At 43.4% G+C, this 20000-nt stretch overlaps 1 protein-coding gene across 1 annotated transcript in view; it reads right to left on the reverse strand.

The window, feature by feature from the left end:
- rnf220b (ring finger protein 220b) overlaps positions 1-20000 on the reverse strand; it is a gene marked incomplete at both ends in the record, with an annotated part of 31841 nt that overhangs the window by 2950 nt on the left and 8891 nt on the right. The window contains 12 exons of the mRNA XM_079996906.1: positions 168-227; positions 849-945; positions 1747-1831; positions 2891-2934; positions 4473-4562; positions 5213-5255; positions 5532-5624; positions 5741-5786; positions 6726-6841; positions 6884-7042; positions 7512-7530; positions 9073-9199. Of these exons, the coding sequence (XP_079853032.1) occupies positions 168-227; positions 849-945; positions 1747-1831; positions 2891-2934; positions 4473-4562; positions 5213-5255; positions 5532-5624; positions 5741-5786; positions 6726-6841; positions 6884-7042; positions 7512-7530; positions 9073-9199 (979 nt within the window). The remainder of the gene's footprint in view (positions 1-167; positions 228-848; positions 946-1746; positions 1832-2890; positions 2935-4472; positions 4563-5212; positions 5256-5531; positions 5625-5740; positions 5787-6725; positions 6842-6883; positions 7043-7511; positions 7531-9072; positions 9200-20000) is intronic.

A 20000-nucleotide genomic window follows, 5' to 3' on the forward strand; every position in this document is an offset into this window, starting at 1 on the left:
TTTAAAAGGTGAATGTTTAACACAAATATCTAATAACCAAGAATACCATTATAAGAATTGTAAAAAAAAGAAGCATATTTAATACTGTTCCAATGTGTGTTAAAGGTTAAAACAAATTATAAATATAAAAAATAAAAGGAACTTATGACATGAGGTGTGACACATACTTGAGCGTGGTCTCTTTGGAGCCTTCTCCAGAACAGGGGATGACGTCGGTCTCTGTGTATCTGAACATAATGTTAAGGAAATCATCTCTAAATAATTGTAACCAGTCTCTATTTTGAATGAACAATTCAATAATGAATTTGTATAATTACTTTTCGAGGGGATAAGGAATAACATAAACAAAAACTGAAGAAACTGAGCTTTCTTTTGTCAATATTTGCAGAAAGGTTCCATCTGCAGGTCCGAACAATTTGTTAGAATTTTAGAATTTAAAATAAATTCTCCATCGTTCAAAGGGTTGTGATTTATTGGTCTAGTGGTTGTTCACTGCATTTTGTCTCTTGACATGTAAACCAAACTAAAATAAACTTTTACAGTTCTGTCCCACATTGCTCTGTCTGCCTCCCTAACGAAAGAAAAATGCTGAATGTGAATTGAACTTTTTTATTTTTATTTAACTTTTATTCAACCCAGAGACTCTCAGGGAGGTACGTCGTGTCACTGCCCATAAGGACCTTTGTAATATCCAATGCATACAATTTACACAGAAAAAAAAAACATTTAAATGAAGTAAAAAGTGAAAAGGTGAGTCCAGCTATAAGCATCATATTAGTCACAGTGTTTCCTCTTTTGGGAAAATGTGATATTATCCAGAAACGTAAACTCTTGCATTTGAAGGATACTGCGCTCGGCCGTACTCCAGGGTGTCGTCTCCGTCCACGTCCAGGTCCGCATCGCTGTCCCGACACTCCTTCGACGTGGTGCTCACCAGCACTGCACCTAAACATTTTTATATATACTTTACAGCGACTCTCAACCTTGGGGTCACATCCCCAAGTCGGGTCACTTCATGTGCACCATGGGTCATGGAAAAGACTGATAAATTGATCTTTGATTGATATCCATATAAGCCCATTGGAGCGCCATCCGTTCTCTGTGAATACAAATAGCCAATGTGATACATCACATCGTGAAAATAACATGAAACTTTCCTAATATTCAATGTGAAATATCCGCATATTGACCAGTAATTTCAATTTTAAAAGTAGCCAGAAAGATTCTTATTTAGCCTCAATCTGTTGCTTATAGGCCTAAATGTGAATTTTAAAACATAAAATTAGTGTCACTGGCTCCAAAATAAGAACAAAAAGATAAAAAAAAAGAGAATTTGTCACACTCTCTAATGGCTGTTTTTTTCCCGAATATTATAATTTTGGGACCTAAAAAAAAAAAAAAAAGGTTGAGAACCCTTTAAGCCACTAAAAAAAATTGGGACGGGGTGTTTTTTTTTTTTTTTTTTATCACTTGTCATTGTGTCTCTAACAGCTCCGCAGGTCGGATCTTTTCCTCTTAAAAATGAACCCGTTGCTTCTCCTTCTCCTCCGACCTGTCAGGCGTCCGCGTAATCGGCATTGAAAAGTTCAGTGATTCCGCAACTGTCACTCAGTCACATTGTCTCCCCTCCGCCGAGCAGGATCATGCACATCATAGCATCACTGTGTTACAACACACACTCCACCCCCAACACACACACACAGAAATACATACAAAAAACACACACAACGCTCATAATAATCGTACCTTTAAAGCCCCCGAGTATAGATGTCATCTGTATCCTTCTGTCGTTCCACTCATCCTCCAGCGGCACCAGATCCACAGGACCGTCCTGTCACACAGGACACACACACACACACACACACACACACACACACACACATACAAACACACACACACACACACACACAAAAGCAGAAAAAAAAACACTTTAGTGTCTCAATGAATATGTCCATATGTCTTCTGTAGCCCGTGGCCATGGATCTGTGGCTGGGAACCGAAGGGACCTGTGGTGTTTCCATGTGGATACACACTGACCTGACAGTGACACTGATGGAACGTGAACGTCAGCGCCGCTTTGGAACGTCATTAAACCCCACATTGTTCTGTTCAACTTAAATCTGAGGGTAAAAATACGCTGGCTATGGACTGGAAAATGTAAAAATAATGTCTGGGAAGAAGATAAGTTCAGCTCTCAGTGGTGGTGGAGGAAGGACTCAGAGCTTTTACTTACTGTAAGTTATTACAAATACACACATACACAAAATGACAAAAAGTGAAAGTACAATGTTGATGTTTCTACTTCAGTAAAAGCAGTAGCGTTTAAATGTACTTAAAGTATTAAAAGTAAAGGTACTTGTCATATTCAGTCTAGAGTATAATATGGCATAAAGTATGACTGTAGCTTTTATTCTGCATATCATGGATTAAATATAAATCCTGATTTAAAGAATGTGCATGGATATAAATCCATATATTCAAAACTAAATATATATAGAACATTTTAAATATAATATTAAAAAAATTAAATATAAAATTAACAAAAAGGAGAGATATAAATGATAGGTATAGAGATAAGTATAGATATTTGCTTTGAAACTTAATGGAGTAAAAACCGAAAGAATACTGTAAGTACAGATACTTGAAAGATGTACTTCAGTACTTTGTTACTTTCCAGCACTGCCTATCAAGGCAGCAGGGAGGCAGAGTTACCGGTTGCTGTTTGGGGGACTGATGTAGAAGGTTGGGAATGGAACAGTGAATGTGGGAGGAGTGTCTCTAGTTAATTTCCTACACAAAGTGACTTGTTGCGGGTAGATTTCCTCCCACTGTGGGTTTTCTTATTCAACACTCATTGGAACGTTAAAACGACCCGTGACATGAAACACACCTGACTCTCCTCTGGTTTTCTCCTCTTCAGTTTGGTAATCCTGACTGCGAACAGATGGGGAATAACAAGGTCAAGACAGAAAAGACTCAAATAACACGGTAATGACAATGGAAACTCGAGAGGCGCATTCCATTTTCAAAGTCATGGCAACTATATTTGGCAACCAAAACTGTTCTGTCGTGGTCTCTGGCGTCCCAATAAACCGTTTAATAACACGTGGAGGTTTTTGTGTCCTCCCCCTTCTATGTCGCACAATAAATCCACTGGCAGCGCCCCGGCTGCACTCGCTCCAGACCACTCCACTCGTCCTCCCAAAAGAGCCGGGCAATATAAAAATTAACACAGCAGAACACCAACTGCACCTCCACTGTGGCCCGACTGACTGCAGATTGCATGAGGGGACATTAAGTTTTAGGGCCGTCTAATTCCCCTGCGTGATGACAGTGGCCCCCCAGAGGGAAGAGAGCCGCTAGCCATGACCTGATCGCCGCCTTCCCACCAAACATAATGAGGGTTAAAGAGACGGTCACAGATGAGAAGACCTTATCAAACAGAGAGAGCGAGAGAGAGAGAGAGAGGGAGGGAGAGAGAGAGAGAGCGAGAGAGAGAAAGAACAGAGAGGTGGTGATTAAGCAACAGGGAGAGATTAGATGGACCCCCACCCTCGTCCTCCTCCGCCGCCACCTCAGCTCTCACACTGACACGTATTTAGAAGCTCATTATTTCATCCTGTTATGAGGCCCGATAAAGCCTAACAGAGCTCGACAGCGAAGAGTCGACTCAGAGCCACGGAATATGAATAGTAATAACAGCAAAGTAGTGAAGCGGCCGTTACCCCCCGTGGGTTAAGTACACAGTGTAGGGCTGAGTGGGGATGATATGATGATGCTGGTGAAGGACAGTAGGCCGAGTACTTTTCAGAATGGTCAATAGCAACGTGTTAGAATATAGGTTGACAATCATAAATATTGAGAGTTCAATAAGTTCAGATCATTAGCATCTTCTTATACAGAAAGTCCCCCAAGTGAAAACAAAGTACATTTAAGTGTGTTATCTGAAAGTACACATAGTATGTATAAGATACTTTTTATTTAGTCACAAGTGGTCTTAAATTGAACCCACTTGTACTTAGTGTGCTAGAAGTTGTACTTAAGATGCCTTGAAGTACATACAAATATACATTTAATGTATTTTGGTTGCCATTGATGACAAAAAGAAGAAACTTTCAACAAGTATACTAAAGCAGAGCCGCAGTTGCTGCACTCTAAATGTGTGTATAAAAGCAAAAAATACACTCACAAATGGGTGGAAATATACTTTTGAGACACTTTATATACTAAAAATATGCTTTCAGTACAGAAAAATATACCTTGTTTTCACATGGGTCAGACTGTTCATCCTATAGCTTTTCCTACAGCCTGTCCAGTGTCAAGTCCATTACGTGTGGTATTCCACATACCAACAAAGCAGTCACAACAGTCCTGAAATGCTAAAACTCAGCATTGGCAGAGGAGTCTCTCAACTCCATTCTCCCAACACGTGTGTGGTGGGTGGGGATCTTTATCATTTGGGCGTGTCTTACCATTGTGTGCGCAGTCTAGGTGGGCTCCTGCGCTGTGGGGGCGTAAGGGGGCGGATTTGACGTAGCACCTGCACCAGCAGAGGTCATCGACTGTCGACATATTAAGAAGTCAAAGTGGAAAGGTTAGTCGCTCCTCTGCTTGTGTGGGTGCTAGGTCAGTTTTCAGGTGGGGACGGGGGTGTGGTGTCTCTGCGTCTGGGTGTCACGTGATCTAAAAAAATCCACGTTAAAATCGCTGGGAACGGAGAAAGCTGCTGTACAAAATCTGGTTGCCCCCTTTTCGGGAATATGCACATAACTTGTCTTGGTCAATACAAATTAAAAAAGGTATATTGTATATATATTTTCTACCCTTTCCATATATTGCCATTTTCTTTTTCATATTTTTATTGTATTGCTCTATCTATCTATCTGTCTATCTATCCATCTATCCGTCTGTCTGTCTGTCTGTCTGTCTGTCTGTCTGTCTGTCTGTCTGTCTGTCTATCTATCTATCTATCTATCTATCTATCTATCTATCTATCTATCTATCTATCCATCCATCCATCCATCCATCCATCCATCCATCCATCCATCTATCTATCTATCTATCTATCTATCTATCTATCTATCCACCCATTGAACAATATTTGGGTTTTTTCACCACCAACTAATGCAGAAGCAGGAGAATAAATAGGAGGCACCACCAAACAGTTAAATATTAAAGCAACTTTTCCTAAAGGCTGGGAATATCAACGTACCATTCAGTCTCGTATGCCTGTTGGCCCGGACACGGAGAAATGTCTGTCGGAAAAATAGGGAAAGAAATACACCTTTCACTTTTCTTTCACAAAGAATTCCTCTCATTTATCTTTCTCTTTCTCTTACACAAGAAAGCAGGACATTATCAAACCGGATGTATTCTATTTCCCGGACCTACAGATTTCAAAATATCTCAACTTCTGATTTTATATTTACTATTCAAAAGACATCATTTCAAATGATTCTATTGCAAAATAATAAAATCAAATACATCTAAAAGACATTTTGTCATCGCTCCAGAGTGTTTCTCCTCCAAACCTGGTATCTGTCGTTGTGGGCGTCCTCTGGGGGCCGATGAGGGGAGGATGGAGAGCCGCCCTCATGTTTTATGTGCAGGGACAGAGAGAGCGACTAAAGAGAAAGAGAAGAAAAAAGGTAAACGGACAAAGATAAAGAGATCCAGCAAGCAGTGTGACAAGACTTTTACCCTCAATGTGAACTCAGAGGTACTTTGCTGCCTTTTTTACCTTAGGGCTCCCGATGAGGTGGCTGTGATGCGCCGCGGTGCTGCTGCTGCAGAGAGAAGGAATGAGGCTTTTTACGGATAAAACCCAGTGTATGAAAGAGATGAAAGCCCGTCTTTCCCTTCGCGATGAAAATAAAATGCCCGGACCGTCCTTTCAGTGTGTACGTGTCTTTGTGTTGATCCTACTCCCAATCAGTGTCTGTCAAAAACATAGTGTGTGTGCACGCAGACGTGCTAACGCCGCGCGGAGCCGTATCCTCAGGGGCCGAGTTCAATTTGAAACCATTACTGTCCGCAGCACGGTGGTTAAGCAGATTTGGAGTGTAATGTCTTTATTGGAGAAATCATTCTCCTGAGCTAAGCAGCAGGTAATGTGCATGTGTAAACGTGTTAGTGTGTGTGTGTGTGTGTGTGTGTGTGTGTGTGTGTGTGTGTGTGTGTGTGTGTGCGTGTGTGTGTGTGTGTGTGTGTGTGTGTGTGTGTGTCTGTGTGTGTGTGTGTGTGTGTGTGTGCGTGTGTGTGTGTGTGTGCGTGCATGCGTGTGTGCTTGCATGCGTGTGTTTCTCTCAGTTCAAAGTGGATGTTATGGGGACATTAGTCCTCTCATGCACGGGGTGTCGCCGAGGGCGGGCGCTTCCTCTATGAAATATGTAGGAAACAATGGTGCAGCTTGTAAAAGGTTTCAGGTGGTGGAGAACTGAAGTTGGGAGACACCGGCAAGAGTCCCAAAGTTGATATTGGATGATAAAAAGACGAAGATATGGAGGAAAAGATATGAAGAAAAAAATAAAAATAAATAAAAAGGGTTTTGAGTGCTGAGTTGTTTTTTATTTTGTTTGATTCAAAGCACACTTTTTACAATGAAATATTCCCACGACACAATACCAGTATCCTGTTAACTACTGTAAACTAAAAACATCACAAAACCTCACAAGCACATACAGTGCTTATTTTCATTATTAATATGCCCCCGTGTTCCAAGGCACTGGCTGACGGCCGTCATCGGTAGAGGCACGACCGGGTCCTCAAGTCCATTGCTGAGGCAATCATTAAGGGGATTGAGGATAGCCGACACCTCCCTGCCACAGCCAAGACCATCTGCCTTGTCAAGGAGGGGCAGAAGCCAACTAAAACATCAAAGGACCTGCACTGCCGGTTTGGTCTCCACGGCCCAAGACTGGGTGATGACTGTTGACTTGGAGAAACAGTTAACGATACACATCATCCTGACCACACTGAGACCTGACATCATCCTAGTCTCAGAGGCTACGAGGCAGTTGATCCTGCTGGAGCTAACGGTGCCCTGAGAAGAGAGAATGGAGGAGGCTCACGAAAGGAAGAGGGAGAAATACCAACAGCTGGTGGAGGGTTGTCGGGGGAATGGATGGAAGACTAGGTGTATGCCGGTGGAGGTGGGCAGTGGGGGATTTGCTGGCCATTCCCTGAACAAGCCCTATGGAACCATAGGCACAATTGTCTTCGGCAGAAGAAGAGAAATCAGCAACAACATGGAGGCAGCAGAGAAAGCGTCCAGATGGCTCTGGCTGAAAAGGGGGGAGCAGTGGGGTTAGTAGTCGCCACTTGGACACAGGCCGAGGTCTGATCGGCCTCGGTCGGGTCGCCTGGACGAGGGTGTCTGTTGTGAGACCCGAAACACCCAAATTACTCCAGAAAACAACACTAATGATGTGTCCAAGTGAGTGCATCAGAAGGTGCTTTGACAGACTGGCCTATTAATGGCCTACTCATAGCGAGCAAATCTTTTGAATTACTCGGCAGTCTGGAGTCACTCTGGAAAAAGAGTGGACAAACTTATCTCACTGAGGACTAAAGACCAAGGCAAAAATAGAACGACTAGGGTGACTCAAAAGATTTACAGAAGGATCCATACACTGTTTAGTCTCTTTAACATTTGTAAAAAATATTATTATATCCCTGGTTTTGATTATTTTTTGATTTTTAACAGTTTATTGTGTTGTTTTTTGGAATTTGGAAAATCCATTTATTAAATGGGGGGGGGGCATGGCTGATGGGGGGCCATTTCTCAGAGAGAGAGGCTGAAATGCATACATTTGTTGTGATATTTAACAATTATTTAAAGTAAAATAACAATTAGCAGATAGTTGAAAGACCCTCATTTTGAAATCAAAAGGCCAAAGACTAGAACCCATAAATCCACACACTTGTCTACTTCAAAAAGACGGAAAACTGCTGTTTACATCATCTACCACTAGTCACTTTAATGTATCAAGTATTGCATTGCATACCTGTTTTGTCTTACCTCTTAGTAGTTTATTGCAGTGTTTGTCTTACAACACTGTGTCTATCTTACGATTCAGTATGACACTGCATTGTTGTGGCCCATGACTATTTAAGATGTCCACTATCAAGTTGACTCAGTGTCATTATTGTCTGCATTTTATTTTGTCTTTCTTATAGGTAAATACTTTTATGTTTCTTACACTACACTACTCCTTTGCATTATAGATTTTGAAATACTGTTTTTAGATACTGTTTAAATACTCTTTAAATTCAGTTTTTAAATACTGTTTTATTTGAATCACTAATATGCCCTTATTTTACGTATTGTGTAAAGTTGAGCTGGCTCTAAAACTAAGAATCTCATTACTGGTAATGATGCTTGCATTGTTATCAAGTATTTCACAATAAAACTGAAACTATAATTACATAGACCTAGTTTGAGTGCTCTCATGACAAAGCATGATAAGCATTCATAGGCCAAAATAATAATAAGCACAGTTCTATGCGCTTGTGGTGTTTTGTGACATTTTTTGTTTAGTTAACAGGATTGTGGTGTAGTGCCGTGGGAATATTTCATTGTAAAATATGTGCCGTGGCAGAAAAAAGGTTGAAAAACAGCAACAACTTCAACAGTGTTTCCCAACTTTTGTCACTGTCACAGCTCACTTTGTGGCTTTGGGACATGATTTTGTTTGTCAATAGATAAAGTTATTATTTTTAATTTCAACTGGTGTCCCAACTTTGTCTTCTCATTGACAGCAGAGTTTTGTGTTAAGATGGACAGAAGAAGGATTTGGGTTTTACCTACCTTTTAAAAATCTTCTTTTATTATTATTTTTTATGTCAAGAATTTATGTATATATTTATGTATACATTTATTAAAATACAATAAAATATGTAAAAATGTATTGTTATTTTAAATTGTATTTGCTTCTGCCTGTTTATAGAATAAATACATCTGTAAACAGTCTCTGGGGTGGAAAAGAGGCGCTTGGGATGAAGGAATTCACACAACGGAATGTTTCAAATGAGATGTCACATTTTATGGTGGAATATCAGAATGTTTTGTACCTGATTTGTAGATGAGCCACTTTGGCTAATTCCTGCTCCATGTGCTCCTGCAGCTCCCCGGGTCGCAGCACCGCCTGGCACACTGGACATGCTGGAGTCTGAGAGTCATACAGCGCTTTCACTTTGTCTGGAGAGAGAGAGAGAGGGAGAGGGAAAGGAAGAGAGAGAGAGGGAGAGGGAGAGGGAAAGGAAGAGAGAGAGAGGGAGAGGGAGAGGGGGGATGGAAAGGGAGAGACAGAGGCAGAGGGAGAGGGATAGGGAGAGAGAGAGAGAGAGAGAGAGAGGGAGAGGGAAAGGAAGAGAGAGAGGGAGAGGGAGAGGGGGGATGGAAAGGGAGAGACAGAGGCAGAGGGAGAGGGATAGGGATAGAGAGAGAGGGAGAGGGAGAGGGAGAGGGAGAGAGAGAGAGGGAGAGGAAGAGAGAGAGAGGGAGAGAGAGAGAGAGAGAGAGAGAGAGGGAAGAGATGTAATGTTTGTTATTATTATTGCCTATTGTTTGATGTGAGCTTTTGGGACATTGCTATCTATCTATCTATCTATCTATCTATCTATCTATCTATCTATCTATCTATCTATCTATCTATCTATCTATCTATCTATCTATCTATCTATCTATCTATCTATCTATCTATCTATCTATCTATCTATCTATCTATCTATCTATCTATCTATCTATCTATCTATCTATCTGTCTGTCTGTCTATCTATCTATCTATCTGTCTGTCTATCTATCTATCTATCTATCTATCTATCTATCTATCTATCTATCTATCTATCTATCTATCTATCTATCTATCTATCTATCTATCTATCTATCTATCTATCTATCTGTCTGTCTGTCTATCTGTCTATCTATATGTAGCATATGTGTGTCTGAGTTTGTATTTGTATTTTAATGTATTTACGTGTGTGTGTGTATGTGTGTGTGTGTGTGTGTGTGTGTGTGTGTGTGTGTGTGTGTGTGTGTGTGTGTGTGTGTGCGTGTGCGTGTGCATGTGTGTGTGTGTGTATGTCTGGGAATGTAGTGTGTATTTGCATGCTGGAAAACGTGTCTGATTGGCCGAAATTATTTTTTGAGGCAACCTTGTGTTTCCGTCAAGCTCATTTTAGAGAAGCCGGCTCGAAAATGAGCACTGAGACAAGACACGTTTCATCATTTGCATTTCATATATATTTATATATATAAATATTTCATATTTAGGAACACTGATTGATTGATTGTAGTGTTAAATTGTTCCCAGAGATACTAGAAAACGTTCTAGAAAACACGCTTTTTCCTGCTTACCAATACCCACACAGTATGCTTACGCCACCCAAAACCCCCAAAGAGTAAGATCAAGACAGGCATGCACTGGAAAGCATGATTGATAGATTCTTGATATGATAAGATACGATATGATACAATATGATATAAAAAAATAACAAGTGGTGATTGGTCAGTTGTATTGATGCCTCATGGCCGCCCATAAACTGAGTGTCCTGTCTACCCAATAAGTGTGTATGTGTTGCTGACAGAAAGTGTAAAGAGAACAACACACACACACGCATGCACGCACACACACACACACACACACACACACACACACACACACACACACACACACACACACACACACACACATATACACACACACACACACCTCTATGGCTCCCTGCTGTCAGTGTGTTGACATCATAGGCTGTCAATAGGAACATTACCCAGGAGGGCCACCCGCCCCATTGGGCCCCGCTGATGGATTACTGCCATAACCAGCCAGCTGGGAGCCAGAGGAGCTCCACTATATCAAGATTTTACCTAGTAGATGAGGTGATTTACTCCTAAAAGCCATCAATCACAAGGTGAGAGCGAGTTCCTACGATGCACCTAATTTCCCCATCTCCCTTGCACAGTCGAGGTAAAACAAAGGCAGGTTTTATTATTTATTTCACATAACCATCATATAATTTCTTTTTCAATATACTGTATCACATAGAAAACAGGTGATGGTTAAAAAAGTTGTATTTGTGACAGCATCAGGTCACATCCAGGGTCGGCACTTGCTGGAGGACCTTATTACCCGAGCTGCCAGCTCCAGCCTAAATGACCGGAGACCCGGCAGGCTCTGTGACGCTGCTAAACGCCGCGCCCTGACATCAATTGAGCTATGAGCCACAATAATGAGGAACCAAATGTGGCAAAATGGGCTCTAAATAAAACATGGGCTGTAAAATAGAAAGCAGAGTTGGGTGTCCTTGAGAGAGTGACAGCTCGCCTTGTTTTTACCTCCACCTGCCCCCCCCTCCATCCCCCCATCCCGCCTTTTTTGCATCCCCTTGCGGAAGCCTAAATTAGTTTTCCCGACACTCATCGAGCGTTCCCGGGCTTTCCGCGCTCCGCCGCCCGGAACATGGCGTGCGTCGGTAAACAATGAAATCTCTGGGCCGAAATTGAATTTATAACCGCATTACCTGAGCAGATAACGTCTCCAAGTGGCGCCGCGATAAGAGCAATGGGATTTGATTTTCAGGTGTTTTATTGGTTCACTTTTTGGATAAGCCCTCACCAAACCGCGGTGGCCGCCACCTCGCCCCCTCCCACGGCTTGCACCGACATCCAATCTTCCTTGAGTGTGTGTGTATGTCTTGGTTTTCTTTTAGAATGTGTGTGCATGTGTTTATTTGTGTGTGTGTGTGTGTGTGTGTGTGTGTGTGTGTGTGTGTGTGTGTGTGTGCATGTGTGTGTGTGTCTGTGTGTGTGTGTTCCGGTGTTTGTGTCTCTTTGAGGACAGACTCGGTGTGTTGGTTATGCCCTCTCTCATACTAGGGTCACACCGCCGGTGACAGGCCTGCGCCGTAAATCCGAGCGGCTCTTGTCTCATCGCTGTATGGTCACACCACTGGAGATGGGGGTTCTGGGCACCTGGCGTTTGGGGGCGTGTGGGCTCAAAATGGACCGGCTGTTGTGGGTGCGCCAAACATTTCGAACCTCCCTTCTTTTCCATATTTAAATACATTGTACGGTATAGATAGATGGGGCAGCGCATACTTTTTTTAAATTAAAATGGTGTAGCTGTTTACATGGCAAAATCAATGACCTCCCCAAAAAATGCCGTATCTGGTCTTGCTATCCGTCCCTTAAATAAAGAATTGTGCTTATTGGAGAATCATAAAATGATGTGTTCCTTATTTTATCGACAGTTTTAAGGGATGTTTTTCAGTGGTCCGGGCGGGATTTTCCAAGGATCAGAGCCAGTGAGAGGGTATCGTTGCCCGGCACCCGGCACTGCTCATTTGCATAAAGTTGAAATCTGCTCAGCTTTCCTTGTCGTCGTGAAGCTGTGAGCTCGTCTCCGCTCGTCGCTCCGCCCCTTTCAGCCAGATGAAGCCGAGCTCCGTTTGAAATGCATTGCAGCCTGTCGCTTTGCAGCGCATGTGACCGTACCTTTAAGTGACAGTTGTTGATTCACGAGCACCTTTCACACCCCCCATCCTCCTGTGCCTCCCTCCTCCTCCCTCCGTGCCCCCCCTCGCCCCTGCCCACATAAACCCTGTCAGTATCAGTCAACCTCAGCGGCTCTCCAGCCTGGGGGGTCTCAGACACACAACAGGGAGCCGTAAAACCTGCCTGTGGGGCTTGTTAACCGTTCCCTCGCTACGACAACCGGCCGGGATGGATCGTCTCTCTCTCTCTGGCCAGCAGAAAGTGGGGATTGACTGGCCCGTCCCCTGATGGATGCGCTTCCCACGTATTTTGTGTCTGTTTGCAGCCAGCTTTTTTTTTTATCTTAGCCAGTCGAGCCGGTTCAAAATCTTCTATTGTGGCGGTCTGGCATTTTCCAGCTGTCCCTTTACCCGGTTCCCACACTGATGCGACTGTGTTTAAGGAAACACAATGTCTGCAGCGGAATAAAGAGACATATTTGTTTTTATCTGCATCTACTGGTTGTATTGAAAAGCAATGACAGCCATCTCCATAATGAAATTACAATGTCTGTTTTAAGAGAACCTAAAATTGTTCTGGATTGTCTTGGAAAAAAAAATCATTTTTTCTTTATTCTCTCTGTCAGGATGGAAATAATAAAGATGAGCATACAGCAACATGCCTGAATACAATCTTTATCTTATCTCCCAATGGGTTTTAGCTCTGAGGAGAATAACCTATCGAAACAAATCGCAATATGTCTGCCCGAGTCCCTCTTTCCGAGAGCATCATCAGATAGTAAAGTTCACATGTTTTACATAAAACAAGATATCTCCGTCTTCCTTTCCCCCCCCGTGTGATTGATGGTCAACGGCCGTTTCTGTTGTTCCGCATCAAGATGTGCACAGCGTTCAATCCACGGTTCAGCTGGCCACTGGGAAACAGAGAGATCAGCCTCCCGCTGACAAAATCCTCAAAGCGATGAGGACGCCCCCACGCCCCCTTGCCCAGGGTCCCTGGGTAATGGCAGATGCCAGTGCCCATATGATGGCTGCCAGCTCTGTGGATGCAGACGGTGTGGTGATGCTTCGTGTGACCTTTAGTGAATGCCGCATCACATCAGCCCTGGATGTCACCCGCTGACATTATGCTGGGGCATGAAAAGTCTGTTCTGCAGGGAGGACATGGTGACGAATGTCCCCCCGGTGACAAAACCTGAGGACGTGGTATAATCCTGATTGACAGTGCCTGGCTCAGATGGCTTTGAATGGCAGGGAGCCGTACGAGGGGAGTGGTGCGGGGGAAAACGGCGAGGTTGTTTTGTGTGTTGACTTGATCTCTTCCTCTGTTTCTTTTCTTCTTTCTTCTTTCAGCCGACAAACTGCTGAGACGAGTCACCATAACCGGCATCATTAGCCCAATCATCAAACAATTCCCTAAGCACATCAGAAAAGCCTCTATAAAGCCATAACAAGCACAGACTCTATATAACGGGTGTGTGTGGGGGAAGCTGGCGAGGGAGGGGGTGGGGGTGAGAGTTAATGCTCGGTGGCCAGCGCTGCCGAGGTGGGTTTGTGTGGGCAGGTCCTTGGCACACTTTCAGAGGAGACGGAGAGCTATAAAAGCCCCTGGCTCCTGCCACACCTGTACCCCACCCTATCCCGCAGCCTGCTTCCCATTTAAGAGCATCAGATGCAGGATATTAGTCAGGCTTTTTTGCCGTCTGTGAGGTAGAAGTAACCTCTGAAGAGGCGGGGGGAGCGGGGAAAGTATGCAGGCCGCCGTTTGTTTTTTATTGGGGAAATAATGGCCTATTGAGAGGTTGGGTATTTAATGAGCAACATAATAGGCCCTGTAGTAACACATCTGCTATGAGCAGAGTCATTTCCTTAGCTTTCAAAGACTGCTAGTCGGGGTGATTTTTCTGCTTTTTATTCATTGTGCAGAATTGCTACAGAGGTAATACATAAAAGACAAATGTGCTGCTGGGGCTCTGAGTGCAATCCTAACCGCATCGGAGCTTGTCCTCAGCACTCTCTCTCTCCGCCCACTGAGATTCCACATCCATTACAAATGTCCGTCTCACTCTGTAATCAATTGTGTTTAATGTATTAAAGACACTCACCACAACAACCACAACCTTTGGCCCCTGCACAAAAATCAATGTCTCGTTAGGCCTCTAATGATCATTCATTGACTAATAAGATCTGTATCAACCCCGTGTACCGCATTGATCGGCCTTTGGCCTCCCGGTGCTCTGTGCACTCCGTGGAGCCCCCGTATGCCGTGGAAAAGATGGCAGCTGCAAGTCATGGGGAGCGGGATGATAAAAAATCTCCTGGTGGGAACGGACAGGATTCCTAACCTCAAATTGACACATTGGGAAGTGCCGCAGGCCAAAGCCCTTTTCTTCTGCCTCCGATGGATCAATGGACATCACCCCCCCCCCCCCGACCACAGGTCAATCAGTGCACCGACCCCGGTTTCTCTCTCTGTCCTTTTCTCTCTCTCTCTCTCTCTCTCTCTCTCTCGTCTCCATCTCTCTCACTCGCCTCTCTTTTCCTCACCCTTTGTCTCAGTCCTCTCTCAATCACGTTCTTCATTCCTTCATCTCCAGCTTGTCTCTTGCTTTTCTCACTTTATACATCTATACCCCTCTCTCTCTCTCTCTCTCTCTCTCTCTCTCTCTCTCCGCCTCTCTTTCTCTCACTCGCTCACTCTCGTAATTTTCTCCATTACTCGTGGCAATTGTTCCATCAGGTGTGGACGCCGTGCAGCATGTCTCAGTCCAATCATCTCCGTGATAGAGAGTGGACCGAGTGTCCGTGGCCCTCGGGCCGTGTTCCCCCCACTCGGCAGCTGAGAGCCGGGATCGAAGCCTGCCTCCGCTCCGCTGTAGTCAATCAATCCGGGCCTCATTGAGATGCGCGGCTCAATGATCTCTGATAGCGACTCACAGATCAGGAGGGCCAGAGCGGAGGGAGTGGGAGTTTGAAGGAAAGTCACGACTGCCCTTGGGTATTGACATCAGAGCACGCTACTTAGAAGCGGCGTCTTAGGAAAATCGGTGCCATATCTGTTTGAAGGCTTTAGGTTGAAAATGGAGAATGTGGACCCTGTCAAAGCTCAACATACGCTGTTGTTTACACTTAGAGGCCACATCCCAGCCCTCTGTTGCCTGTCAATTTTTCTCCAAACAGCAAATTTGGTAATTGCATGTACATTTTTTTATACTTTATTAATGCCTCCGGGGGAAATTACTTCTCTGCAATTATCTGACGTATCTAGAAGCATTGGGCTACCACATTGAGGGGTTGAGTGTCTTGCTCAAGGACAGTTCACCATGCTACCTGGTGGAGCTGAGGACTGAACTGGCAACCTTCTAATACTAGATGACCCGCTCTACCATCTGAGCTACTGTCCTCAGATAATGGAGGATGCTTTAGGTACGGTGCAATGTTAACCATCAGGAGCTGTGCGGGAAGGAATGTCTTGCTCAAGGACACTCGCTAGTTCGATAGTTCAATCCTGGGGACGACCCTCTACCTCCTGAGCCCACTGCCGCCCTACATATTAGAAAAACCACGACATCCAGTGAAGGGTGATATATGATTCTCCCCAACATTATACAAGTGGCTAACAGCATGGTGCTGCAATGGAGAGTGAAGGTGAACATTGTCGATAGCTAGCTATCGATGGCTGACTCACCAAATTGGCCTTCTATCAGTAGTAAGTATTTCGTCACTCAGTTCTGAAGAGGCAAAGTGAGTGTGAAGGAATGTTTTTTATTGCATGAAGAGCGGACCTGCCAGCTTGAAGAATCACACGTCACTTTTTGCCAAGAACCAAGTGCTTGAAATATTGAACTTTTAGTCCTAACATCAGTTATTTGTAAAAAAAAAAAAAAAAAGAAAAATACATTTGGAGGTGACTGTGGAATTAATGTATTGCAGCAGAATGAAACACATTAAATAGCTCCAAAACAAAAGAAAAAAAAATTAGATGTGACCTTAAAGGTATTATTACTATTATATTAGGAACTATTATATTGGTAATATATACACAATATAATATGTTATGGAAACATTTTGTTGTCTTCAGCTACAATGGACACAGGGTCTAGGTCAAGGACGGCGGAGTAGAGGGGACACCTGGATTTTGTGTCCCGCCTCTTTCAGGTATTACGTTAATAGAACGCTGGCAGTGGCCGGCAGTGCCCACGGCACACTAGCAATGGGGCACCATGATCGGTGTGCTCAAACAGTGTGTATGTTTTTTTTAAGATGTAGGTTATTTTATTTTACTCCGTTTCCTTATGGAACGAAACAAGCAGCGTACTTGACAGGGACATGTCCTCCATCACTCTCTTTTACTATTATTAGGACTAGGCCCACACCAGGATGGACATGATGCCCTGTAAACACAAAAAAAAAAGGATTGGATTGTTTTTAAAATATTTGCTATCTGGACTGTTTCAAACACATGTGTGGTGTGTGTGTGTGTGTGTGTGTGTGTGTGTGTGTGCTTGCGTGCGTGCGTGCGTGTGTGTGTGTGTTGAAGAGGTGACGTGAATAGGCTAATAGGCAAATCAAAGCCCCTCATTAGACACTAATTAGATTAGCTCTCCCAATACAGATCACTATTATGCAGTCCACTGATTAACATACATTTCTCTCTCTCTCTCTGTCTCTCACACACTGTTCTCCTTCTTTCTCTCTCTCGTTTTTTCTCTCCTCATGGTGGCTCTCACTTTCTTTCTTTCTCCTCTTGCTGTGTCACTCAATTAGTTTTCAGCCGTGAGAAAATGAGCGGCTGTTTCTGTTGCTTGCATCATTTATTTGGCTTTCTAACAGTCCAGGGCAAACACTGTCAAATGGCCGATGCAAAGCGGAGATTCAGAGTTAAAATAATGGGATGTAAACTGTATTACAGCCCATTTGAATCTCAAAATTTTAATATCGTCCAACACCGGGTATTGACTAAATCCACTACCTGTAGTCAACAGTAAAGATTCAGACCTTCAGTTTTGGGGCGTTACAACATAACGACTTGGAACCAGTGGTGGAAGCAGCCTTTACTTCCAAATACCCACACACAACATGACAAAATTGAAAGTACAATGTTGACGTCTCTACTTAAGTTAAAGTAGACACGTACTAGCTTTTAAATGTATTTAAAGTATTAAAAGTAAAGGTACCTGTCATATTCAGTCTACAGTATAATATGGCATAAAGTACTACTGTAGCTATTATTCTGCAAATTTTGACTTAAATATGAATCCTGATTTAAAAAATGTACACGGATATAATTCCATATTTTCAAAACTAAATATATATAAATATAAATCCAGATTAAGATAAATTTAAGTAATTTGAACTGCAGTATAGATATTTGCTTTGATACGTAGTGGAGTAAATGTCAAAAGTCTTTGAAACTGAATATACTTAAGTAAGTACAGATACTTAAAAATGTAATTACACAGTTGAACTTTGTTACTTTCCATCACTGCTTATAACTTAATGATACAATTACTGTCCTCCATTAGAGAAACATCGAACACACTTCTGTGTTTCATAAAAGCACAACATCAATGTCATGCGACACCTGATATACTTCTCCTCCTGAATGGTTCTCCTGATTTGAGTATTTGGGGGGATATCCTGTCCACCGTGTTAAAGCCTATTATTGGTATGAGGTACCAGTATTTGTACTGGTGCCTCCCTTGTTACAACAATAAGAGCACACACACGCACGCACGCACACACGCACGCACGCACGCACGCACGCACGCACGCACACACACACACACACACACACACACACACACACACACACACACACACACACACACATTGTACACACAAACACACTAAACACTCCACAAGTGGAAAACGGATCCACCTGCTCACAGTCTTCCACACACACACACACACACACCTGTCCCACATACAGATTGGGCAGAGCAGGTTCGAACTAGAAGCGCCATTAATAGAAATAAGAAACAGCGATAACACAGAGAGGCTCCTCGGTTGAGTTCCATCACCAGGGATCGTTACAGATTAGCATCTTCCTCCCCTTTCAGAGCTTCTTTGAGATAACATCCGATAACATCAGATACAGTCTCCAGTCACACCTCCTGCAGGTGTGGACACCTGCAGGAGGTGTGACTGGACACACCCACCCGGGCCATGCGACCCATCTGTGTTTGGGGTGGTCGCATGTCCCATGCACTTGTTTTGTCTGCCTGGATGGAAAACGAAACAATGGCTGCCGGCAAATCTTTCATCTCTGGAGTAGCGGGAAACAAAGCTACAGGTTATGAAGCTTTCTTATCACTAATAACACGCAACACATGAAAGGATGGGTAATCTGGATTTTTGCTAAATGGACAGGAAAGCACAGTTTGCTATTCTATAAAATGTGGAAGATGATGAATTGGCAGTTGGAATTGGTTTCGTAAAATAGAAAACTGTAGTTGTTTGGCTACATAAGGACAATTCTGATGAGAAAAAAATAAATGAGCAAGTGGATTAGCAGGAAAAATGAACACATATGATAAATTAACAGATTATAATTAGTATTCTGAAATTGTCAGACTCAGTTGGCACTTAGGCATAAACAAACAAATTCTATTTTCAAGGTAAAAATGTAAAAACAGACAAATCAAATCGAATCATATAAAGCACAAGTCACTGGAGAATAATTCTCTATTTAGTTTGCCGGTTGTATGCGGTGTATGTAAACGGTGTGTGTGTGTGTTTTTTTTTTTTAAGAAAGCCATCACTACGGGCTGAGCAGCGTCTCCCAGCGCTGGTTCATTTCCCAAACTATGAAGCCTTAAGAAGAAGAGATATTGTAACTGAGGAGATAGGACATCACAGGAGGTTCATAAATGATGACACTGATAATTGTGTGTGTATCAAAAAAGAGACTGTGGACATACACACACTGTTGTTGTTGCATATACATGAATTGTTGGTGTAATTTAGTAGGTTGTGTGTGTGTGTGTGTGTGTGTGTATGTGTATCCGTGATGACAGCAGCCTGGCCTGAGACCCAGTTGATACGCCCCTCCGATCCCAAACACCCCCCCCCCCCCTTCACCCCCCACCCCCAAACCCCAGCAGAACAAAGGGGCCTGTGGCAGCGCCAGCGGCCATAGATCTTCTCTCCTCTGTTCTTCCCTGAATGGGGGTCAAACCGGTACTGTGTGGAGCGACCGGGAGCTCAATCTGCTCGACTGAACTGACCGGGACACTGCGATCCGAGGCCAAGGAGACTGGATCCTCTCCAGGTCACAGTGGGTCTTGCTGCCGGACACCTCCTCGGCCCACCCACAGCAGAACCACAACAACGAGCGCTGCATCGGATCCCCTCCCCGACAGTGTTCAAACGCCAAATTCTTCAGAGGCAACACGGCCAAAAAACTTCAAACTTTCTCGGGTTCTGCAGGGGCAACGAGTGGTGCTTCAGTGAAATATGGGTCTCATATCAAATGACGAGTCAAAGAAAAATAAATAGCAATTTTG

Source organism: Zeus faber (genome assembly GCF_960531495.2).
Source record: "Zeus faber genome assembly, chromosome: 1".
Lineage (NCBI taxonomy): Eukaryota > Metazoa > Chordata > Actinopteri > Zeiformes > Zeidae > Zeus > Zeus faber.